We start from the raw sequence: 22,119 nt of genomic DNA, 5'->3' as shown, positions 1-22,119 counted from the left end.
AAGACGGAACTCTCCAGGGCACAACGCCTCGCCACCGATCGCGAGGGTGAGATCAAGACACTGCACGAGAAGGTATCGCAAGAAGCAAACGCACGCCTGCGCCTCGAAGATGAGAAGCGCGTGGCCGGCCGCGACCTCCGCCGCTCAGAAGCCGAAAAGATCGAGATCTCAGCCAGAGAAGAGAAGGCCTCGCGCGAACTCCAGCGAGTGCAAGACGAGGCCGCTAAGCTACGGCCACGCATCCGCGAACTCGAAGACGAAGCAACCCGCCTCAAAAAGGAACAGGAAGTTCTCCGAGAAGAATTGGGGCTCAAGACCAACCAGTACACCAACGCGCAAAACCTCCTGGGTAGCATGCGCGACCAGACGGCGGAATTGAGCATCCAGCTCAAGGAGAGCCAGTCGCAGTGCGAGAGCCTGGACGAGGAGCTGGCCGAGGCGCGCAAGATGCTCGGCGAGCGTACGCGCGAGGCCGAGACCATGCGCCGCCTGCTCGCTGACGTGGATGAGCGTGCCGACGCCAAGGTGCGCGACATGCGCGCCAAGATGGATGCCGCCGTCGAGGAGCGCGACCGGCTCGAAGACGAATCCAGCGCGCTGGCGCGGCGCAAGACCAGGGAGACGGAGGAACTGAGGCAGAAGGTCCGGGATCTCGAACGCGAAGTCAAGGCGCTTGCGAGCGAAAAGGACGATTTGGAGCAGAAGGAGCGCGAGTGGCGGCGGAGGAGGGAGGAGCTGGAGGCGTACGAGGAGCGGGCCGGGGCCGAGGTCACCGAGATGCGGACTACCGTGTCGAATCTGAGGTCGACGCTCGACGGGTCGGAGCAGCAGGTCCGGGATACGGAAAAGAAGAATGGCGAGCTGCGACGGGCATTGGATGACTACCGACTGCGCTACGACAAGCTCTCCAAGGAGTCCAAGGCGCTGCAGGCGAAGCTGTCGTCGCCGGTTGTTGCCAGCTCGGGGCGGAGTTCCATAGACTCGACCCGGTCCGGCAGTTTGAACGGCTCCGGATCCCAGCAAGGCGGTGGCAGCCAGGACGCCATGTACTTGAAGACAATTCTGTTGCAGTTCCTGGAGCAGAAGGACAACAGGTTGCGGGCGCAGCTGGTGCCGGTGCTGGGGAAGCTCCTCAAGTTCGACAAGTGAGTGGTCTGTCCTATTCCGGATTTATTCTTAGATGCTAACAACAATGTTCCAGGGCGGATGAGCAAAAGTGGCTTGCGGCCATCCAGCATATCAACAGCAGGTAGTCGGTCGGTTCTGGCGGGCTCGCGGCCGGGACTTGGTCAAGATCGAGATGGCGGGACTCCACTGTTGCGGTGTTGTGCAACCCTTGGGCCATTCTTTTAGGGATCACAGAGCCTCGTCTCTTCATGAAAAGGGGTAAATGCTATCAGGACGGGTTGCCAATTACCTATTCCCTGTCACCCTTTGCTTTCTGGAGCAATACACTACACCAAGATTCACTTTGTTCATTTTCTATATTTCCTGTCTCTGCAGACCAAATCCCATTTGTACGTTTCTGGTTCGGCTGGGGGTGCTCAACTTCTTTTCGGATACTCGGCAAAGTAGGTGGTTAGGCTACCACAAGACACTGCTTGCAACAGCGCCTCTTGGCGGGCAATTGTAGATTTTCTAGGCCTGTTCCCCCGCGGGCAACCCCAAACATTGACCCACGGGAGAACTAAAAAAGAACACACAGGCGCCAACTGCGCGACGGGCAGTGCCGGATGGATCGCGTCGGTGCGGGACTTGTGTAACTGCCAATGGATAAACCCTGCCCGGGCAATTCTCACTCAATTCCGCCCTGGGGTCTGCCCCGACGATTAAACCAAGCAAGAACCGCAGCGATCAACCCTTGTAGGTGCGGCTCCCGTTGGATGGACTGCGAACCCAGCCCCCATCAAGCCAGTGTACCTGCATCCCATAAACAACTCATGACCATCGTGACATTGAGTGGTCTCCGCGGTGCAACCCTAGCCCAAATGTACAAGTAACCCGAGTTGTAGTTTAACCTGTCACCTCCCGCGCAAGCCTGCGCAAGCTTGTACAAACCGCGTCAACAACGTCCAACCTCCTCCCTCCCTTCCCCCTTTCCCACCACCGAGGACAACCTCGATCTCATCAACCCTCCTCACAATACTTTTAAAAATATCACCATGACCGACCTCCCACCCCGCTTCACAGCCGACCTCGAGGCCAGCCTCGATGTTCCCCCATCCCTCGCCTCCTCCTCCCTCGCCCCCTCCTCAGATCAGCAAAGCACCAGTAGCCGATCCAGGCGATGGGACGACCCGCCCGAGGATGAACCACTCGGCCCGCCCGAGAATCTCACCACCATGGTCTTCATCAAGTCGGTCGAGGTGCGGTCGCACATAGAAGCCGAGATCATGCAGCTGACCTTCACGGCGTCGGACTCGCACCTCGCCGCCCTGGTGCCCAAGTCCATCAACACGCGGTGCGTGACCCCCGACGGGCCCTTCGGCCTGAGCGCGTGGCACGCCGGCACCGGCCAGCGGCTCGCCAGCGCGTCGACCATGCTCTCGAGCCACGGCCTGCGCGTCCGCGGCGGCTTCGCCCTGAAACCGGGTGTCGCCGACTTCATCGTCGCGTGCCCCTCGCTGATCCCCGCGGGGAATTCGTCGTCGTCGTATACCGAGTCATACGGCGCGCTGCTGCCCCGGCTCGAGGTGTATGACCTGGGCCGCAAGGAGCGGCTGCTGAAGCAGGACGTGGCGATTCGCGCGCCCGTGGCGTGGAGCCCCGACGGGGAGGTGCTGGTGGGAGTGTCGTCGCGGGATGCGAGCCGTATGGTTGTGCTTGGGATGCCCAAGAACAAGGACGGCTATATTCGTACGGGGTCGACCATCATGTGCCATTCGGATGAGGTCACCAAGCTCGCGTTTTTGCCGCTGTGGGAGAGCGGCGGGCGGGCGCTGGTCAGCGCGGGCAAGGATGGGTATTTGAGAGTGACGGATGTGGAGACGAGGAGGACGCTGCAAAGGGTGGAGATCGGGGCGAGGGCGCCGGCCAGCATAATGCAGGTGTCCAAGGATGGGAAGCTGGTGGTGACGGTGTGGGGGAGGGATGTGGTGCTGTGGTTTCTGGAGACGGGGAGGGTGCACAACTACAACCTGAACGCGGTGCGCGTGAACGAGGGGTGGCCGCTCTCAGTCTCGCCGGACTGCAGGTACCTGGCCTGCCGGAATGAGGAAGGTTTTGATGTCATGGACGTCCAGACGGGGAAGTTCAGAGGCGAGTTTGCGTGGACGGGAGAGACCATCACGGCGGCAGCGTTCAACAGTGAGGGGACACGGTTAGCGATCGGGGATCACGCCGGGATGCTGCAGTTATTTGAGATTATCACATCATGAAGGGACGCGGTTGGCCTTTGGGGGCTGGGCCCCGAAGGTAGAGTAGAACAGCGTGATATACCGGTGCATGATGATGTACGACCATTCAAGGCGACAACGGGTACCTGGGTGGCTGGGTAACATCTAGAAAGGCATAACGGATGGGAACTCGGCAAGATTGATTATTCGCGATGATACCAAATTCATTCCATCTTACAAGGCGTTTTTCTGTATTAATAGTGTTAGGTCCAGCTGGGTCCGGATCAGTCCCTCGTATCCATCGTGAACCAACGAACTGTTTACATTTTGAGGCAATTGAGCCATTAGTTATCAGCATGACATCCCGGGAAGATAGTTACCCGAGTTACTTCCCGAACATTGAACACCGCCATGGTCAGTCGCGCACTCCACTGACAACTCGGTTGTTGGTTGTCAAGAGGGGCAGTTGCCAGTTAGGGGGCTCGGCCCGACAACATGAGATGAGACAATCATCCCGATAACAGCGAGCCGGGCCCATCCCAGCACGAGTTCATCCAGCCCTGAGTGGCACAGCAAGGTAAACCCCCACTCCACTCGGGTTGTGCTCAGCACGGCCACAATGAACCAACCACGACATTCCTCACAAACCGCAACCAGCTGCGGTCAGGAAGAGGAATAAGCCGGATACCGAAATCTCTCGAGTATCGGCGCCGCCCTGGTGTCGGATTGGCGGTCGGACGGGACCGCACGTTTAGCGGGCCGGGGGGCGCCGTCTGGTGTCCGAGCCTCGTCCCAACTGATAAGGCAGGGTCTCGCGTGGTGGTGGCGGCCTATCAGCGGGATGGCGGTTGTTGTGCATGAAGGGACCTTCTTTGGGTTAGCACAGCATGTGAGCAGTGGGGATTACCAGGATAGCCGGCCGAGGCAATCGGCGGTGCCCCAGTGTCTCAAGATATTGTTGATGAGAGAGATTTGTCGAGCTTGTCCAACAATGGGACTGTTTATCCAATCAATCTTCCTTCGTCACATGCAGGGGCTTCTTGAAGAGGAAACATCTCGTAAACAAGGTCTCGTGTATGTACGTCTGATCCAAATCAGTACCCGGAAATGGGAATTGTTCTGGATGTGACGCTGGGAAGGAGGGCGATCTCATCGAGCACTAGCGGCGAGGGTTCCCCGTATGTTCGTCCTTTTCTGAGTGGTGACAAGGAAGCCGGCGGCAGCTGTGTGTTCGTCAACAAGTCTGTCGGGCACTCGCCGGGGAAGAGTCGTTTCTAGGGAGATATCAGCGTGTGGGGGTTTCAGTACATACGTTCAGCTCTTTCTCGAAACACCTCCCCCATGTCCACTCTGCCAAGTCTGAACGCGCTGCTCCATAACTTACTCGGAAGCTTGTCCCTGTGGTGGTCTACCACAGATAAGAGATTTTCGCGAATTTTTTCCCATCCATCCATCCATCCATCCCACTTAAACCCCGGGTCGCGCCAAAGGCCCCCGAGTCCCGGTTCGCGCCGGTATTAAAGGTTGGGTTGCCACCCACAACCATCGCAAAAGCTCGAGTTCCTCAGCAACGCTCTCTCCCAAGTCGGGCTTGCTGAAAGCTTCGCTGTCTCCCCGACTTACCTTCAAACAATCCATCTCACACAGCACACAACACTCCAACTCTTCATCGTGACTGGTTGCTCAAAGAATTCGGCATTATGGGTTGGATCGAAAACACCAACCGGCGGATCGCCACTGGCCCGGTCGGTCGCTGGTTCAAGCTTGATGGATGTGGACATGTGAGCACTTCGGACAGTGTCAGGTGTTGGGAACGATGCTAAAGGCTGCCCAACAGCCCAAGGAGAGAAAAGGGTCGTACTTCTTTACCGAGCTGCGTGCCGGTCTCGCAACCTTCTTTGCCATGGCGTGAGTCCGCTGGGCGCAATGTGGATTTCTGGAGCTGATGATACTGACACTGTTCACAGGTACATCATTGCCGTCAATGCTAGCATCGTTTCCGACAGCGGAGGCACCTGTGTGTGCAACGAATCCGCAAATGCAAAGTCGATTATCCCCTGTGACAATGACACCCAGTACCTCCTCTGCAAAGCCGACATCAAGAAAGACCTTGTCACAGCTACCGCCGCCGTGGCCGCCATGGGAACCTTCTGTATGGGGCTTTTTGCCAATCTGTACGTCGAACTTCCTGTGGTTTAGTATGTCGAGTTAAAAAGGTAACCTGCTAACGCGACGTTGTTGGTAGACCCGTGGGAATCGCCCCCGGTATGGGATTGAACGCGTATTTTGCTTATACGGTTGTCGGGAAACATGGAACGGGGCCGGTCCCGTTCGAGGTCGCCTTGACGGCCATCTTTATCGAAGGTTTCATTTTCTTCGGCCTTGCGATTCTCGGCTTGCGGCAATGGCTCGCTCGTGCCATCCCCCGCTGCATCAAACTGGCCACAAGTGTTGGTATTGGGCTCTTCCTCACTCTTATCGGTTTGACGTATGCCGAGGGAATCGGTCTCATTGTCGGCGGCACATCGGTACCCATCGCCTTGGCGGGATGCCTTGACGAGCTTCGAGATGCCGATGGGCAATGCCCAGACAGTGTCAAAATGCGCAGCCCTATGATGTGGATCGGAATATTCTGTGGCGGCGTCTTCACCGTCATGCTGATGATGTACCGGGTCAAGGGCGCCATCATCGCCGGCATCATCCTCGTTTCTGTCATCTCTTGGCCCCGCACCACGCCCGTCACCTACTTCCCCTATACTGAGCTCGGAGACGCCAATTTCGACTTCTTCAGAAAGGTGGTCGACTTCCATCCGATTCAAAAGGTCCTGAACGTCCAGCGTTGGGATGTGAGCCATTATGGTGGGCAGTTTGGCCTCGCGCTAGTGACCTTCCTTTACGTCGACATTCTGGATACCACGGGCACCCTTTACTCCATGGCTCGCTATGCCGACCTTGTCGATCCTGTCACTCAGGACTTTGAAGGGTCGACCTGGGCGTACATGGTCGACTCGCTCACCATTTCGATCGGCGCCGTGTTGGGAACTCCACCAGTTACTGCCTTTGTGGAGTCTGGCGCGGGTATCGGCGAAGGCGGCAAGACGGGTTTGACGGCAATGTCAGCGGGCTTCTGCTTTTTCATCTCCATCTTCTTTGCGCCCATCTTCGCCTCGATCCCGCCGTGGGCAACCGGTTGCGTGCTTGTGCTAGTCGGCTCCATGATGGTCCAGGCCGTGACCGACATCAACTGGAAGTACCTCGGAGACTCGCTGCCGGCCTTCTTGACCATCGCCATCATGCCCTTCACCTACTCCATCGCCGATGGGTTGATTGCCGGGATTTGCCTCTACATCCTGATCAATTCCCTGGTGTGGATCATCGAAAAGGCGTCGGGTGGCCGCATTGTGCCCCCTAACAAGGAGCTCAAGGAGCCATGGACGTGGCGGACCGAGGGCGGTATCATGCCCCCCTGGATGGGGCGGCTGGCGAAGGGAAAGAAGGATTTCTGGCGCAATACCCCGAACCCGTCAGTGTCTGACGCCGAGGGAGTAACAGAGAAGATCGACGGCCAGACGGTGAGTTCAGATAAGGACACGGCCGTTGCGACAGGCCGGGCCGAGAAGACGGCCTAGCAGAAGTGAATTAGTTGCCACGCGTATCTGCAGGGGATGCTTGCGATGTATTTCGGTCGAATTTTCCACAAAGTACATGACCCAACGTTCGCGCAGCAGTGTTACCATCCCACCACGCCGTTCCACAGCCACCGGCCCTGGGTGGCTGACAAACAAGCGAGCCGTGACGGAGCTTTAGTTGTGAGGCGCCCAAAATGAACCTCAAGTACTCTTAGGTACGCGCCTGAAGGCCGGTAGGTCACTTGGAACCCGAAGCCTGGGTCGCTGCTAACCTTCGGTAGTTGTGAGAACGAGGAAGATGATGCTCTCAGTTTGTAGCCGTTCGATGATGAGGCATTGGGGCCCAGAAAGTCGTGCTCCGTCGCCTAGCCGATAGAATTCCGACCCTCGTGAAAGAACTGCGTCGTTGGGTTCTTCGTTAGCTGGGAACGGCCCAAGCTCGAGTTGACGAATGCCTCGGGTGGTGGCAACGGCAACGGCAAGCGAGGGCCCTGACGCTTCCGGGCGGCTTAGTGTTGCTAGCCAGGATGATACCGTCCCTCATAGCCGATGCCTCGAGACCAATTGATGTTGTTGATATACTCTTCGCTTAGGTTGAGGACCCGTGACTCAAGTGTCATGGAAACGAGCAAATGGTGTGTGTGTGCTCGGCCTTCCTCCCCGTCATCTTGTCCAGTACAACTTGGCTTTGACGAGTTAACCCTGCCCTCTCCTTCGGCTGCCGTTGCCCACCGACTTGAACAGCGCCCCGTAGAGCTACCTAGGTGACCACCCGGTAGTTGCCCTGCGGGGTGCTGATTATCGATTTGGAGGGGTCGTGATATTGCGCTGCGTGTCAGGCAGTGGACAGTACTTGTGCGTGTAAGTGCATGGATTCGAAGCCATCGCGGGCAACTGCTGCTCTCCAGCTGCCGTGTCCATATTTGGGGAATTGGTAAAGTTGAACGAACAAAATTGTGGGTTGATGCTTCAGGCTCATCTAGGCAGCCTCAGGTGTCTACCGTATGTCCCTACATACATCTTACCATGATGAGATGGCGGGGCACCGGCTGAAAATTAGGCCGTGCATCTGGCGAAGGAAGGTATTTATAGCGGAACATGCCCCGCCGAATGATGGAAGTTGCAGTTGGTGTAAGTGCCTAAGGTTCTCGGTTACCTATCTGTGACACTTGGGCTGTTTCTTGTCTTTTCTTTCTTTTTTAACTTCAACATCGGATCTCCTTGAATAAGGCACCTGCAATGGACTCCGCACACCACACCATCACCATCACCTGCCACTGCAACGCCGCAAAGCAGGTACTCACACCACGGAACACCCAGGACGTCTTCTCAAACCTGTCACTCTGCCACTGTGACAGTTGCCGCCACTCGACAGGCCTTCTGTGTACCTCCTATACCCCCATCTCTTCTCCTCCATCTACCACTGGACTGGAGAGCTACTCTGTCTCCCCGGCATCGACCAGATACTTCTGTTCCACTTGTGGATGCCACATCTTCCGCACCCGACACCCATCTCCTACCGCACCGTCCGAAGAATGGAAATGGGAGGTAGCGACAGGCACCATCATCGATGCGCCGGCGCCAAGCCGTCTCCCTGAGACGTCCCACCACCAGCACACCAACGCCACCAACGACGGTGGCCTCTCACATTGGCTTCAAGCACTCCAACCCTCCCATGACACCAACTCACCACCGCCACCGGACGAGAACAACAACGATACCCTCCGCGCCTCATGCCACTGCACCTCCATCACCTTGCTCATAACCCGCGCCTCCCCCTCCCCTCTCAACCCCAATTCTCCGTACCCCGACCTCCTCCTCCCCTACACCGCCACCCCCCTTCCCACCATTCTCAACGCCTCCCACGAGAAGTGGTACCTCCGGCCCACGAACACCAGTATCCACACCAACACCGAGGCCAACAGCTCCTCAATCCTCTCCCCCCCTCAAGCAAACAACGCCCACGCCCATATCCCCTACCGCTACCTAGCCGGGACCTGTGCCTGCCAGCCCTGCCGCCTAACCTCGGGTTTTGAAATCCAGACCTGGGCATTCATCCCCCGCCGCAACATCGCCATCCGCGGCAGCAGCAGCAGCAGCAGCAGTGTCCCCGCAGCCCCTTCACCTCTCTTTCCTCCTCCTTCTCCTCCCCCCTCCGGTCTAAATCACGCCACCTACCAACCGTTAGACTTTTCCCACCTCCCAGCCGGCGTCCCACTCAAAGAATATGACTCCTCTCCCGGTCGGGCGCGCGAGTTCTGCGCTGTGTGCGGCGCGACCGTCTTCTGGCACGACACGTTCCGGCCTGATCTCATTGACGTCAGCGCAGGTCTGTTCCGCGCGGAGGAGGGGGCGAGGGCGGAGCATTGGCTGGAGTGGTGGACGGAGCGGGTCAGTTTCTCCGAGGAGGCCGGGAAGGGGCGGGCGGGGGGTGCGAAGGTGTGGGGAGAGGAAGTTATTGCGGCGCTTGAAGGGGGCATGAGGGGGCCGCATCGTCAGGGTTAAGGAGAAGGAGGTTTGCAGAAATCGGCGGCACGCCAGTTTGTGACCGTGTAGCGACGTCTATGGAAAGGAAATGCTCTATCATGCGAGGCGCCGGCGATTGCCGCTAGATATAGCAAACCAATAACACGGGGATGTGCACCCCAACTCAGGTGGACAACGTAATAAATCATACTTCGATACAATGCCAAAACTCCAACTTATGCGGCGGCCGATCATGTACCCTTTTCGTGAAGGCCGCTGTTGTCTGCAAACACGAGTATTAACATATCAACCTTGCCAGACGCGCGGTAGGGGTCTGTGTACCTTTCTCTTACTGCGACTGCGGCAGCAACCTGACCCAACTGTTGAAAATGAAACAATCTTAGGCAGTTATCAAAAGGCTGAGGTTTGGGCGGACCTTGTGCCCAGGTTCGGGGAGTACGCGAATGGCAGTGCAGCATGTTGGCTGGTGCTTATATCTCCCGGTTCTTACCACCTTCGAAACTGTAAGACAGCTAGACGGCGATAGCCTCGACTACAATCTCGGTGCGCGACTCCTCAATGACGGGCGTATTCGTGCCGGAGTTATCCTGTGACTTCGCACCGTCGCCGGCGTCTGCAGGGCCGCCCGCCTGGCCATCGCGTTCCATCATCGCCGCTAAACGGGCAGCTCGGCCTTCTTTCTTTCTCGGTACTGGGGCTATAAGAATATTAGTAAACACGAGTCAGATACACAAAGGAATTAACCACCCACCTCGGTTGTTCTCTTGTACGTAAAACTGCCTGAGAAGCGTCACGGCCTCGTCACGGCCCCATCCTCCCTCGGCCTCGTATCCCCTCTCAATATTACCGCCATCTCCGGGGAGCCTAGATGTTTCAATGGGAAAAGGAACAAGACTGTCGCCGTTTTTAGTCTCGTTGGCCGGCGTGTGTTCCTCTGGGACGATATCCGTGGAAGCCGGGCGGCGCTCGAGAACTGGCCTCGCGATACCCTTGCCGTTCTGGGGCACAGGCGAAGGAGGCGCCGAGGCCATGGTGTAGGGTGAGTTCTTGTGGATCCGAAACACACCACCGGTACCGCCGAACTTGTCGTTGACGGCGCCGAAGTAAACCTTCTTGATCCCGAACTGGCGAAGCAACGAAGCACACATGACGCACGGCTCGACCGTGACGTATAATGTGCATTCAGTGATGACGGATGGATCCACGCGAGGGGAGGGGTGAAGCTTTTGCCCGTACGGATAAAGGTGGCCATCCTTGGGGTCCACGTCCCCCCAGGTGCTAGTTTCCTCCATGGCTTGTGCTCCGTTGGTCTTGTCGCCGAGAGGCAATCTAGCTCCGGCGCCCTTTTCTTGGGACGCGTTGGTCTTAGACTCGAGGTCGGACTTGGGCAAATAAGATAACAAAGCAGAGATCGCCATGAGTTCGGCATGCCTCGTTCCATTACGAGTGACGTTCGTTGCGTTCATGCCTCTGGCGATGACCCGCCCCTTGTAGACGAGCACGCAGCCGACGGGGGTCTCGTTGGTTTTGAGGGCAAGTCTGGCCTACAAATATGTTTGGCTTCAACGAACCGCCTCTCTCAAGTCAAGGGGAAACAGTTGGGTGCTTACCATATCCAAAGCCTCCCTCATAAACCGGCTATGCATGGCCCTCTCGGCTGCCTGCTCAGGCGTCTCGACCTTGTCCCGAATGTGCACAGCGGCGCCGTCCAGCTGAATGGTCGTCGTGGTTTCTTTCAACTTACTAGTTTGAGAAACTGTATGCGTCAGAGGGACCGGAAGCGTTCGCGTGACCTCACCGGCAACACTGTCGCTGATGCTGTCCGGACCAAATTGCTGCAGCAGTGCGTCGTTCTGCGTGACTTGCTTGCCGACTCCATTCTCTACGCTGTTACCAGCGCCGCCATTTACCACATCTTTGAGCGGATTGGGCGGCGTTTCGGCTGCTGTATCGGCCTTGTTGAGCTTCAAACGGGAGATATCGCGACGGAGCTGATCGTCGACGTCCTTTGGCGAAGCCGTCTTCAACAAGTGGTTCGCCTTTGTACCGGGAGGAGTGCGTGGAAGAGCCGAGATAATTTTGGAAGCCGGTGCATGTTGGCCCCGCGGCACAGTCGCGGATGAGATGGCCGCCATGTCGTCGTCACTGTTGCGACCGCCGTCCCCAACGGTGGTGTTGCGGGCTTCTTGCGAGGATGAAGCAGAACTCGAACTCGGGGTCGAACAAGGAAGGATGGGTGGGTTTGTTTGGCGAAAATTGGGAAAAAGTTGAACCACTTGTAGAGCGGTGTTGAAGGGAAACAGAAAGAGCGACTGCAGGAACGCCGTGGTTTTGAGGCGGATGGCCGAAACCATGTTGAAGAACGTGGTTGCCATTTTCACCACATGAGACGGTTCCAAAACCTTACTGCCCTTATTCACAACCCATCCAAGTCACTTTCGAGACGAAACTCAGGTAGTGAGCAAATAACGTACGTTGCCGTCGAGTACGAAGTGTACCGTGGATGGGAAAACATGAACAACGTATCAAAATTGAAGGGCGGCTGCCGGTGGTGACCTTTCACAGAACCTCGGTATTGAGAGGAAAGGAAACCAAGCGTTTCCAGGCTTTTGCCTCGCGGTTTTGAGTCGAGATCACTTCTAAGTGACGTTTGTGATGTCTCTTTCATGCAAGTTTCAAGGGCGTCGATTCCAGGTAAGGTACATGACAACACAAATGTACCTATTATTTATTATAAGACGGAGTGCAGAAATCGGTGACTAGGGGGAGGAAAAGTGGGCCGTGGCAAAAATTGTTCAGGACTTTAGGTTATGCACTTGTGCAGAAGTGGAAACTCGAAGTATTACATACATGGGAACCTGCTTTGTTGCATATCTCCTTCCAACTGGAATCGATGAAGGGGGATCCAGAAGGATGGGAGGCAAGGAGCGATGGGAAGAACAATCACAACAGACGAGGGAGCAATCTTGTTTAAGTTTTCAGTGGTCTGGGAGGACCTTCAATTGTCAAGCCCGAAGAGCGAGCACTAAATACCTGCACGGAAACAAGGACAGGAAAACAGAGCATCGTCCCTCGAGTCAGGCCTCACATCCCGCTTAGCCGTCCTCTCCTCAACCTCAACCTCATACCACAAACCAAGCTCCTTTGCTGGGCATGGAGCAAGCCCTGAACATAGTATACACATTGAAGAGAAGAGGACGACCACATGTCTCAAATCCGACCCGGGGTATCATAGTCAAAATGCACTCGCTAACAAACATAAGCCATCACAAACATATCGGAACACTCGCCGGACCACCGTGGCTTATAGCCTCAGCAGTCGCACCGTTGGCAGGCGAGGCATGGAGCTTCTCGCCCGCCAAGACCCGGAAGACTTGAGATCTTCCAGGCCCGTGACGACCGACTGGACTTTCAACTTGACGTTGTTGAGGATGCCAGAAGGCGTCGGCGGTTGCAAGGGTTCCGAGGCGACCCATGTCGCGCTCGACGGCCCGGAGCACCGAGGTGCTAGCCGGGCCAGTGAGATGCTTGTGATGGCAAGGATGTTGACGAGGTTGACTTGATTTGCCAGGTGTGCTTGCAAGGCAGAGGCACAGAGGAAAGAGACAAGACCGAACACGGCAAGCTGGAAGAAGAATGCGTTGAGATTCACATCTTCCCCAGCGACGTCGCGCCGCTTCGGCAGGGTCGAGAACAACATGGTAGCCAAAGTGGCATTGACTGCAGCAGTGGCCTGCTGCGCGGCATGTTGTTCCTCTTCGGGGGTGGGCAATCCGGGTGCACGGCGAGTCACAAGTTGTTGCGACTTGAAGCCCTTTGTGCAGCTCTGCACGAAGCGTAGCGAACTAGCGCGTGCGGTGCTGCCAACGACCTTGTGGGATTGCTGGAAGGCCGTCTCGGTTGCCGTTTCGATTGTACGCCCTAACGATCCACGGCCAGGCGCGGCAGTCGACGGCGATGCCTTAGCATACACGTCAAGCTTGCCATGCTGAGAAACCTTGGTCGAGGCAGGCGAGCGGCGAACGGGCGGTGCCAACGAGCCTCCAGGGGGTGCTGATGCTGATGTTACCCTCCTGGGTCGAGGTGCCCTGGTCGGACTAACCGACGACTGGGTGACATTGGCAACCACAGTGCTGGTGACGCTGCTGAGTACGGTCGGTGCCGAGGACTGAGAAACTGATGACTGGACGGTGAGAGTAGCAAAGGCGTCCGAGTTGCCACCAGAAATATGCCTGTAGCGGCTGTAGCTGCCATCTCCGTCGTCGATTACCCTATCGTGATTGGTGCTCAACTGCAGGTTCGTGGGTGAGTGATGGGCGCTGGGCTGTGGTTTGTCGTGGAGCGTGTCCCCAGGATCATAATACCAGACATCATCATGAACCGCGGCGGTGACTGTGTGATTCTCACCACCATGTGGTTCGCCGGTTGATCTGGTCTGGGAAACACCGGACGTCAATGTGGGAGAGACTTGAGCGGAATGTTGTGTTCCCGGGCTAGTCGATTGTGGAGAATGTTGTAGGCTCCCGAGGTCTCTCATCTGGAGAACAGGGTCTTCGTCAAACACCTCAGGGCCTGGCGAATAAAGGTTGAAGTCCAGGTAGTTGGTGCCATGGGCGACACCCGGGTTGAGATAAGGAACGGCCGGGTCCTCGAGCGAGAACTCGCCAGGGACGCCAATTGCGTATTCAGATGCAATGGCCGGTGATGCGTCAGAGCGTTCTGGCGTAATTGGCGTGAGGATATGAGAGGGTGAAGTCGCGGTGGAGCCAGGGGTTGGCGAGAAGAAGCTTTGGACGTCGGTGAATGAGTCGAAAAAGAAGTCGTCAATGGTGGATGCGGGAGCAATCGCGACTGGCTCCTGGTCGAGGGCAACGAATTCGTTCCAGAACTCCTCAGAGTCTTGGGGGTAGCCGACATCGAAGGATGGGAAGGAGAGGGACTCGGCCGCAAAAGGGTCTGCAGCAGTGAAGTCGGCTGCCGCATTGGCCACTGCTACGGGGGCTGGCTCATCTGCTTTCTTTGCCTTCTTGGCGGGCTTCTGCTCGGTTTGCGTCGCGGACGTCTGCGAAGCGTTCCGCTTCCTGTGGCTGGGGTCGCAGCGGACCTTCTTCTTCTTGCAGGCATCGCACGCCTTGATGATCCGCATCAGATGGGCGTGATCCCGCTGCTCCTTGGTCTTGCAACCTCGGGAAGCCGAGTTCGTCACATCACGGCCATCCTTCGTGAGTATACGCATTCCGGGGTGGCTGGCAAAGTCCACTGTCTGTTGCCGTGAGCTAGAGGTGCTGGACCTCTTGGATGCAGAAGAACGCGGCTTAGACCCAGATGCCGCAGGGGCAAATGGCGCAGGAGACTGGGTCCAGGAGCCCTGCTCGGACAGGACAGGAGAGTGGTTGAAGCTCGATGCGTAGCCCGAGTCGTAGAGGGCGGAGGTGGCCGGCGAGGCGGTCACCGGAGTGAAGGACCCCGAAGGAACGGGGTAGAACTTGAAGTTCTCGCCGGTCTGCCGGGAGAACTCAAAGAAGTCCATGGAGATGTGAGCACGCTTGTCCTGGATAGAGGCGGGGCCAGGAAGGAAGGCGTTGATCATGTCGTCGAGTTCCGCGGTGCCAATCGCGGGGAGCCACTGCAGGGAAGCTCCGAGTGCCGGTTGGCAAACGGAGAACCCGCTGAAGGCACCGACGGAGCCGTGTCGGGCCATGCCGGTCATCGGTACGGATGTATCAGGGTGGTCGGGCGGAGTGAGAAACAAACCGGCGTCAGGGATGCCGAAATTATTACCAAGATCCGTAAGCCTTGGTTTAGACGCCTGCAACGAAATGGTGTTGATGGTGTTTCTTTGGGAATCCAATGTGGGTGGTGGCCCTGCTTGCAATGGAGGCGGGATTGCGTGGCAACGATAACCAATTCTGGCAACTCGGATTTCGCCGAGTTTGTCCAAGAGGAAATGCTGGCCAAGGCAGAAAGATCGTCTTCGAAGTTGAAGGTCTCTCTCTCAGGCAACAAAGGGCCAAGATGACTGTGCCACCGAAAAAAAAAGGGCTTGACAGCAGTCGGGCAATTGCACTAACAAATTCCGATTGTTCGATGGAAAAGAAAAGGAAGAAAAGGCAAAAACGCGTCCGAAGGAGTCAGGCCGATATTTCACTTCCCTTGGTAACAAGAGTTGCTGCACCAGGTCGGGACTCCAAGGCGCAGCGAGAAGGTTGTCTCCCCCCAGCATTTCGGCGAGCCGAATCAGGAATAGCGCTTTTCAGGGTGGATGATGGGACGGGTACCTGGGGCTTGGTATTTTTCTGCGCCGCCACGAACTGGAGATCTTTTGGCACTTCTGATTCACCATGGGATCCTACATTAAATTCTGAATCCTTCGTACCAGTGACCATCCAGCCGCGGCGGAGAAGCAACCTGCATGGTTGCAGAACACGGCGAGCGGTTCTCACCAGGTCATTGCCCCACACCCCGCCGTTCCCAGGGACCCTCCAGTCTGACCCAGGAACAGCGGCATTGTGATGACGACGAACCCAATTGGCCAACATTGGATGAGTCAATCGACAATTCCCGCCGGCCTATCGCGGAAGGTGCTCTTCGGGTGTCACTCCTGTCCCGCACAAGTGCTCAGCAAGTGCTTTTGAAGACAGTTTCTGGCGGCCATCCCAGGTGAACATTAAAGGCCAATGTTTATCTTCACTTTTTTTTCGACTAGTTAGGCGGCATCAGAATTGTAACGCATGTAATTGCAGTTGATGATATCCTCACGGAAGGGGAGCGATGCGCAGGACGGCGAGCAAAGGGCTTTTGACAAGGCTGACCGACGAGGATTCAGAGCTGCTCTTGGCGCAGTGTGTGTCAGATTCCCCCGGTCCTGGTCTGTGCAACCCCACATTCAATTGAGTCAATCCATCCATCCCGATCCTCCGCCTCGTCACCGACACGATGGCATTCCACAGAGCGCTGTCCGGAGTATGGATAAACGCGATAGATTTAACTACAGTTAATTGACATGAATAGGGTTGGGGCTATGTATGTTAGTCCGAAACGGCCGTCTCCTTCTCGGCACCTGGGCCTGGGTTACCCGATTCCTTCGGGTTGTCCCTCTTTGAGGCCTCGTCGACCCGTGGTATAAAAGCAGAGACCGCCCATTGATAAAACACATCATCAATCCAATCCGCTAGTAGCCGTAACACATCAAGAAGCTTGTAGACGCCCTCCAGATCGTTGGTGGATCCAATGTCCATTGCGCGAAGGATTTCCTATTCTCTCGTTAGTGGCTGCTTTCCGTTCGAACCTCAGCAAGGGGAGAGAGTAGCATACGATTGTGGTCCCTCGATCACAAGCAAAGTAAAGTGTCCACTCATGGCCCATTGTTAGTATCAATGGCAAGGTCGGTAGCGGGGTTTGCCCGCGATTTCCGATCCCGAGTGCCTCCATCCTTCGGTGCCAAGCCGCCGTCCATACAGCAAACTGCACGCGTCCCTCTTCCATAGACGCATCGAGGGCGAGGGCCTTCGTTCCGATGGCCACTGCCACGGGTGAACGGGTCAATGGCGTATAGTCGGTCTGGTTGACTGTCAGGGGCCAGCTGTCTGGTTGACGTTGCAACTTTGCTCGGATAGCAACATCAAGTTCAGCATCGGCAGCGACGGGGTCCTTGTAGTCAAGACATCTCGTCATAACGAAGTCGACCATCTTCCCCTCTGCAATCGCCTTCCCAGTGGAGAGAGACGGCATAAAGGCGGGACGGATCTTGGCAGACGTGGCGTTCACGTATCCTACGTGTGGGCCGTGACGAAACAGCGCCAGGTCTAGCAACGGCTCGTGTACCCTGCTGTTCCACGCCGCCTCGGAGTACTTGCCGTCCATGCACCGCCAGGTTTCGCGGTTGATATTCCGGGCTGCGAGGAACTCGGCTAGAGCCAGCCGTTGCGGTGTCACGGATGGTTGAGTACTGGCCCGAGCGAAGGCCCAGACGGCGGGAAGCTGGTCGGGGAACTCGTCTTGCATGGTGATTGTGCTGTCTAGGCTAGTGTTTTTTCTAGCGTCTTCTCCCAAGCCCTTCCGTGTTTTGCTCTCTTTTGCCGAGGTGGTTCCAAAGATGCGCTCCGGCAGCGCGTACAGATAGAGGCTGCTGATCTCGCTCCGAATCTCGGTTGGGAAGATACAAGTGGTAAATTTAACCACTGGGTACACGGCATTCCAAAGCGTAGCCGCATCGGCAGGGAGTTGTTTCGCGTCGCGGAGGTGCCCATATATGACCGGCTTGTCAAGATACCGAAGACTATCGGTGTTCCTGACCGGGCTGGATGACCGCTTAGTCGTGGCGGTCTTGTTTGGGGGGACAGAGATGCCGGGCTGCGATGCCGAGGAGAGAATTGAGGATGGTGCCGGAGCGTGCAGTGGGATCGACTTCGAGGGATCGAAGCCTGCTGTCCGCGGTGGCCGCGACGAGCATGGCATCGGGCCCTGGACATGGTTGAGGTCGACATCGGCATCGAGCTTGCGTTTCTTCGACGACATGCTGCGACACTGAAGAGGGGTCGGTCGTTTGCGCTTGGAGTGGATGTCGAATTGCGACAACCAGCCTTCGATTGCCGCGGCGGAACGGTACATTGTAGTTTTGCCTCGCTGAGCGAGATATAGCGACGCTGGCTGGAGTGGTGTGATGTTTTGTTGTTGTTCTTGGTTGCTAGGTACATGTACTCAGGTTTTGTTTTGTTCAACAGCAAAACAACACAAGGTTAGCCTCCACAGTACTGAGGAAAAAGAGAAAGAAAAAAAAAAGGAAGAAGAGAAAGAAAGGAAAAGAAATAAGGTACGAGAGTGTGGTTGTTTTACGGTCTGCACAATAACACGTGTATCCATCTGTTTAACAAACAATATATCCTTCTCAACTTTTCTCTCGCAACCCAACTCTTCTCGTTCTCTCATACAATGCAACAACATCAAGACGTTACAGCACCTTTACCGCGAGATAGTTCTGTCAACGTACCAAGTCCGACATTTTTTTCCCAGTATTAAAGCAACTAAAGACCAAAAGAAGCAATCTCTGTTTACAAGCGTGATCTTGTTATGAATGCTGCTGTCGTTTTGGTCGCCGTTTTGGAGGGATCGTTCAAGTATGTATTTACATCTGAGATTTGTGTGTCAGGGGGCTAGACACGAACGTCTTTTGCAACGAGATGCAAAACGCCTGCCCGCTCGACGAGTTGGGGATGGTACGCTCGATGAATAGCTCAACATCGACGTAGTACACTCCTAATATGCGTGTATTATATGCTGTTCCCTACTTACACGCTAGCCTGCCGAGTGCCTGTATCCAAACATGTCACGGTTATGGCCGCATGCAGGGTCCCGATGGAGGGCGCGTGGGAAGCGTCCCTAGCCAATCATTAAAGATGGGTCCCGGACCAATCAGCAGAGGAACGAGGGGAACGGCTACCGTTCCTGAGGTTCCTCTATAAGGAACGAAAGGAACGGCCACCGTTCCTGAGGTTCCTCTATAAGGAACGAGAAGAACGACCACCGTTCCTCACGTTCCCAAGGGAAGAGGTACGAAGGTACCTAGGGGCCTAGATAGTATATAGTCACTCGTTCTGGAGAGCTCTGGGAGTTCTCCAGTTAGCAATCACAACTACAGTTCGCTACAAGCTCGCAAGCCTACTGTTGAGACAAGTCTATTGTTGTGCACCTTTTGGCTGCACCGAACCTAAGCATCCTTTGCAAGATTACCTTCACTGAACCCTAACAGGATAGGATCCTAGGCAGGTTCGTCACAAAACATTTCCGCCAAACGTTTTGTATCCCTTGCGGGTGTGGGCAACCCGCCCTTGAGGTCTAGGGTTCCGCTGCCCCCGTGGGCTGTAACGTATTCGTAAAACTCCAGACGCCTAAAATGACCAAGACAATGGAAGAGAGATAAATACATGCGAGCCGCAAGACCAATAGTTAAAAGCGTGCAAGAAAACCCAAGCGAAAATGCATAACGACAACAGAACACACAAATCTGACAACAGGCTTGGCATATGCAAAACGACAACGATAAAGGGACTAAAAGAAAAGATGTGGTATAGTTGAGCAGAGAAACCGAACGATTCGCAACCCTTTTACTGCTCTTTTGTGGTTCAGTATCATGCTTCGAAACAAGAAGAAGAGAAGAAGACCAACCCGCCCGCTAAGCAACATCAATCGTTACAGGCTCTGATCCAACTCTCCCAAGAACAAAAACAGAAACGTCAGTAACAGCACGCATTTGAAACCGCCGCTCATCTTGCTAAAAACGCCGGCGCAGTTAGCATACCGCCCGCAAGACCTCCAACACGGATACGAGACGGGGTCGCAAGGAACACACCTGTGCGTCCGACGGTTGCATCATCTTATCCATGACATGCCAAAACAACCAGGTCCCGGCCAAGCCGGCAGCAATGCAGACAGCGGACAGCTGGGGGATGCTTGGGTGGCCGTTGTACATGACAAGCCGGAGGAGATCCCAGATGGGGTCGACCCCGTCGACGAAATGGTGGTGGTTTGAGGCAGGGGACACGCCGCGGGCGATGAGGGCGAGCACAGAGACAGTGAGGACGATCACCGCGGGGCAGACTCGCCGGAGAAATATCGTTTTGCCGGCGCGTTTCAAATGACACAGTTTCGAAAAACACATGCCAGAGATGAGCGGCTTGCAGGGATGGCAAGTGAGTTTCGCGTCCGCCGTTGGGGTTGGAATTGCGGGTGTGGACATGTGGGACTGGCCGCCGCCATACCCATATCCATAACCCCCGGGCGAGAACAGGTAAGTATTGTTGTAAGTCGTGGAGGGGTTAGGGTGCTGGACGGAGTGGCTAGCCTGGGAGGAAGGCCCAGACAGTGACTCGCCCTGACTTATACTCAGACCGGGAACTACCGACGGAGGCGCCGACGGGTCGTCAACCGTGCCCCAGTACCACATTTCCCACTGGGATGGCTTTTGGCATTGGATGCAACGATGATTTGTAGCTGGAATGCAGGACTCCTGGTATCGGCAGCCGCTGCAACCCCATGTGTGATACTGCCCGTAAAGGCGGGCATGATCAGCCGCGAAGTGTTGCTCCAGGGCTGGTAGATTGGGAAATTGCTGACCGCAATGCGGAAGGCCAGATGTGTAGTTTCCCCCAAGGCAAACCCAGTGCTGGCTGAACGGCGCGAACTGTTTGCCGATTGCCACGGGCTGGGGCCCCTGGGGCCCAGGAATAAGCGTGTATTGAATGGTTGGGTTGGATTCCGGCACCTGTGAGTCTGGAAATATGGACAGAATCGGCGCCAGGTCCGGTCGAGGGTTGAATTGGGTGTTCTGTGACAAGTCGAAGTCCAGGAGGCCGTCATCCATCACACCTGGAGGGTTGTCCGGAAGATGATGATACGGCAGGTCGCCAATGGGGTTTTGTCCACCCCCCACACCGGCGAGGTCGGCCGGGCTACCGAGGCGTGTTTGATATGGAGGGGTAGGCTCGGTAAGGAAGTTGGCATTCACGGGTGGGCTGGTGGTCTTTTGCTTGGCGGCTTGATACGCTTGTTCGAAGAGGGTGAGTACATGATGGTTGCACTAGCAGGCGGTCAGTAACAGTGGTGATAAAAAGGGGGAAGTTGAGCAAGGCTGTCTTACTGAGACTCTGCGTTCCCGACAGTCAGGGCAGGCGCCTATCTTGCGCATCAAATTCGCCCTCAGCTGCTTTATCGGGTTTAACGGCCCCCGGCGGCCGGGTTTCTGCTTCCTGGTTTGTGACTGATCTCCAACATCCATCTCACCCATCGCATGTGAGACGGAGTAGGTAGTGCTCGCATTGGAGGGCGACCGTGACGAAGTTGCTCGAGACGGCGAGGGGGGTTGGAGATGGCCAGCGTGCATGTTCTGCATCTGTCTCAAAGACTCTTCGTTGAGCCCTTCCTCATAGGCTTGTCGCCATTTGTTGTATAGTTCCTGGGTCTCAGCGGTGGGCACAACGAGACGGCCGGTGGTCGCGCCGGTTTGTGGCCCCATGCGATGAGAGGGTTCCCGGTACGAGGTGTATTTGCGTTTTGAACCCTGGGGCATGGTGGTTTTGAGGCACGAGGCTGCCGAAGTCGGCCTGCGAATTATAACAGTTCGCGACAAAACGCCCCGAGAGCAGTATAAGACAAGGTAAAGGAAAGAGGAGTTAGGATGAGTGGAAAAAGTTAAGACGAACTCTAGCTCTAGAGTTCGAGATTCCAGACACAAATGAAATCAGAGAAACGAAAAGGGTGGCAGGCTGGGTATGGGGCACAAGAACCTTATGAATTGAAAGAGTTAAGGGATGGTCACTAGACCTTGCAAGGCAGAACGTGACGGGGGGCGCGGACACTGCCTCGTTCTACCATCCAGGTGCGCAAAGGTAGACCAAGGCTGCAAGCAATGAAGCCCTGACCAACCCCTGTCCAAATGGCGAGAAGGCGAATAGGTTTGGACAAAAAAACCGAAAGAATACCTTGGTCAGAGGAGAGCGCGGCTGGCAGGTAGCACCAGTACCCGGCCGATTGGGATGAGGGATGCGGCTTCAAAACGCGGCCTCCCAAGGTGACGGACGAGAGAGGTGACAGCTGGAAGGTAATCGGAGAAGCGAAGGTACAGTTTCATCGGGAATTGTAAGCGTTAGGTTGGTAGAGGGCCAGCACATCAA

The 22,119-nt window shown here is 56.0% G+C and overlaps 8 protein-coding genes across 8 annotated transcripts; 4 read left to right on the top strand and 4 right to left on the bottom strand.

The window, feature by feature from the left end:
* Window positions 1-1,802: 1,802 nt before the first annotated feature.
* F5144DRAFT_323870 (WD40-repeat-containing domain protein) lies at window positions 1,803-3,462 on the top strand. Its single transcript, XM_066784071.1, has one exon. The coding sequence runs from the start codon at window positions 2,163-2,165 to the stop codon at window positions 3,375-3,377; it is 1,215 nt and encodes a 404-aa protein (XP_066642144.1). The 5' UTR covers window positions 1,803-2,162; the 3' UTR covers window positions 3,378-3,462.
* On the top strand, window positions 3,463-4,016 carry F5144DRAFT_323851 (uncharacterized protein). The gene has a single exon (XM_066784070.1). It carries the CDS (start codon window positions 3,548-3,550, stop codon window positions 3,854-3,856), a length of 309 nt encoding a protein of 102 aa, XP_066642143.1. The 5' UTR covers window positions 3,463-3,547; the 3' UTR covers window positions 3,857-4,016.
* A 930-nt stretch (window positions 4,017-4,946) lies between these two features.
* On the top strand, window positions 4,947-7,272 carry F5144DRAFT_323951 (uncharacterized protein). The gene is made up of 5 exons (XM_066784072.1): window positions 4,947-5,116; window positions 5,173-5,243; window positions 5,303-5,509; window positions 5,581-7,179; window positions 7,246-7,272. The coding sequence occupies exons 1-4, from the start codon at window positions 5,036-5,038 to the stop codon at window positions 6,962-6,964; spliced, it is 1,743 nt and encodes a 580-aa protein (XP_066642142.1). The 5' UTR covers window positions 4,947-5,035; the 3' UTR covers window positions 6,965-7,179; window positions 7,246-7,272.
* A 772-nt stretch (window positions 7,273-8,044) lies between these two features.
* Window positions 8,045-9,686, top strand: F5144DRAFT_323792 (uncharacterized protein). The gene has a single exon (XM_066784069.1). The coding sequence runs from the start codon at window positions 8,204-8,206 to the stop codon at window positions 9,467-9,469; it is 1,266 nt and encodes a 421-aa protein (XP_066642141.1). The 5' UTR covers window positions 8,045-8,203; the 3' UTR covers window positions 9,470-9,686.
* A 277-nt stretch (window positions 9,687-9,963) lies between these two features.
* Window positions 9,964-11,826, bottom strand: F5144DRAFT_604885 (uncharacterized protein; the record flags this gene model as incomplete). Its single annotated transcript, XM_066791382.1, has 3 exons — window positions 9,964-10,148; window positions 10,203-10,995; window positions 11,062-11,826. 3 exons carry the CDS (start codon window positions 11,824-11,826, stop codon window positions 9,964-9,966), a joined length of 1,743 nt encoding a protein of 580 aa, XP_066642140.1.
* Window positions 11,827-12,382: 556 nt separating this feature from the next.
* F5144DRAFT_580030 (uncharacterized protein) lies at window positions 12,383-15,608 on the bottom strand. Its single transcript, XM_066789349.1, has one exon. It carries the CDS (start codon window positions 15,159-15,161, stop codon window positions 12,756-12,758), a length of 2,406 nt encoding a protein of 801 aa, XP_066642139.1. The 5' UTR covers window positions 15,162-15,608; the 3' UTR covers window positions 12,383-12,755.
* Window positions 15,609-16,062: 454 nt separating this feature from the next.
* Window positions 16,063-18,282, bottom strand: F5144DRAFT_580029 (uncharacterized protein). The gene is made up of 2 exons (XM_066789348.1): window positions 16,766-18,282; window positions 16,063-16,704 (listed from the first exon to the last, which is right to left on the bottom strand). The coding sequence occupies exons 1-2, from the start codon at window positions 18,059-18,061 to the stop codon at window positions 16,480-16,482; spliced, it is 1,521 nt and encodes a 506-aa protein (XP_066642138.1). The 5' UTR covers window positions 18,062-18,282; the 3' UTR covers window positions 16,063-16,479.
* Window positions 18,283-19,557: 1,275 nt separating this feature from the next.
* F5144DRAFT_323759 (uncharacterized protein) lies at window positions 19,558-21,815 on the bottom strand. The gene is made up of 2 exons (XM_066784068.1): window positions 21,087-21,815; window positions 19,558-21,026 (listed from the first exon to the last, which is right to left on the bottom strand). The coding sequence occupies exons 1-2, from the start codon at window positions 21,513-21,515 to the stop codon at window positions 19,740-19,742; spliced, it is 1,716 nt and encodes a 571-aa protein (XP_066642137.1). The 5' UTR covers window positions 21,516-21,815; the 3' UTR covers window positions 19,558-19,739.
* Between the last annotated feature and the right edge of the window lie 304 nt (window positions 21,816-22,119).

This window comes from Chaetomium tenue, assembly GCF_020726465.1.
Source record: "Chaetomium tenue strain MPI-SDFR-AT-0079 chromosome Unknown F5144scaffold_5, whole genome shotgun sequence".
Taxonomy (NCBI): domain Eukaryota; kingdom Fungi; phylum Ascomycota; class Sordariomycetes; order Sordariales; family Chaetomiaceae; genus Chaetomium; species Chaetomium tenue.
The sequence above is the reverse complement of the archived record's forward strand: the minus strand, read 5'-3'. Positions and strand labels throughout refer to the sequence as shown.

What these genes read in the sequence shown, in the direction of transcription:
- F5144DRAFT_323870 (XM_066784071.1), top strand. Translation starts at nt 2,163, where the DNA reads ATGACCGACCTCCCACCCCGCTTCACAGCCGACCTCGAGGCCAGCCTC.
- F5144DRAFT_323759 (XM_066784068.1), bottom strand. Translation starts at nt 21,515, where the DNA reads ATGCCCCAGGGTTCAAAACGCAAATACACCTCGTACCGGGAACCCTCT. An exon ending in GTCGGGAACGCAGAGTCTCA is followed by an intron (nt 21,027 to 21,086) that starts GTAAGACAGCCT and finishes ACCGCCTGCTAG; the next exon opens with TGCAACCATCATGTACTCAC.
- F5144DRAFT_580030 (XM_066789349.1), bottom strand. Translation starts at nt 15,161, where the DNA reads ATGACCGGCATGGCCCGACACGGCTCCGTCGGTGCCTTCAGCGGGTTC.
- F5144DRAFT_323951 (XM_066784072.1), top strand. Translation starts at nt 5,036, where the DNA reads ATGGGTTGGATCGAAAACACCAACCGGCGGATCGCCACTGGCCCGGTC. An exon ending in GCAACCTTCTTTGCCATGGC is followed by an intron (nt 5,244 to 5,302) that starts GTGAGTCCGCTG and finishes CACTGTTCACAG; the next exon opens with GTACATCATTGCCGTCAATG. An exon ending in ATGGGGCTTTTTGCCAATCT is followed by an intron (nt 5,510 to 5,580) that starts GTACGTCGAACT and finishes CGTTGTTGGTAG; the next exon opens with ACCCGTGGGAATCGCCCCCG.
- F5144DRAFT_323851 (XM_066784070.1), top strand. Translation starts at nt 3,548, where the DNA reads ATGATACCAAATTCATTCCATCTTACAAGGCGTTTTTCTGTATTAATA.
- F5144DRAFT_580029 (XM_066789348.1), bottom strand. Translation starts at nt 18,061, where the DNA reads ATGTACCGTTCCGCCGCGGCAATCGAAGGCTGGTTGTCGCAATTCGAC. An exon ending in GTGATCGAGGGACCACAATC is followed by an intron (nt 16,705 to 16,765) that starts GTATGCTACTCT and finishes ACGAGAGAATAG; the next exon opens with GAAATCCTTCGCGCAATGGA.
- F5144DRAFT_323792 (XM_066784069.1), top strand. Translation starts at nt 8,204, where the DNA reads ATGGACTCCGCACACCACACCATCACCATCACCTGCCACTGCAACGCC.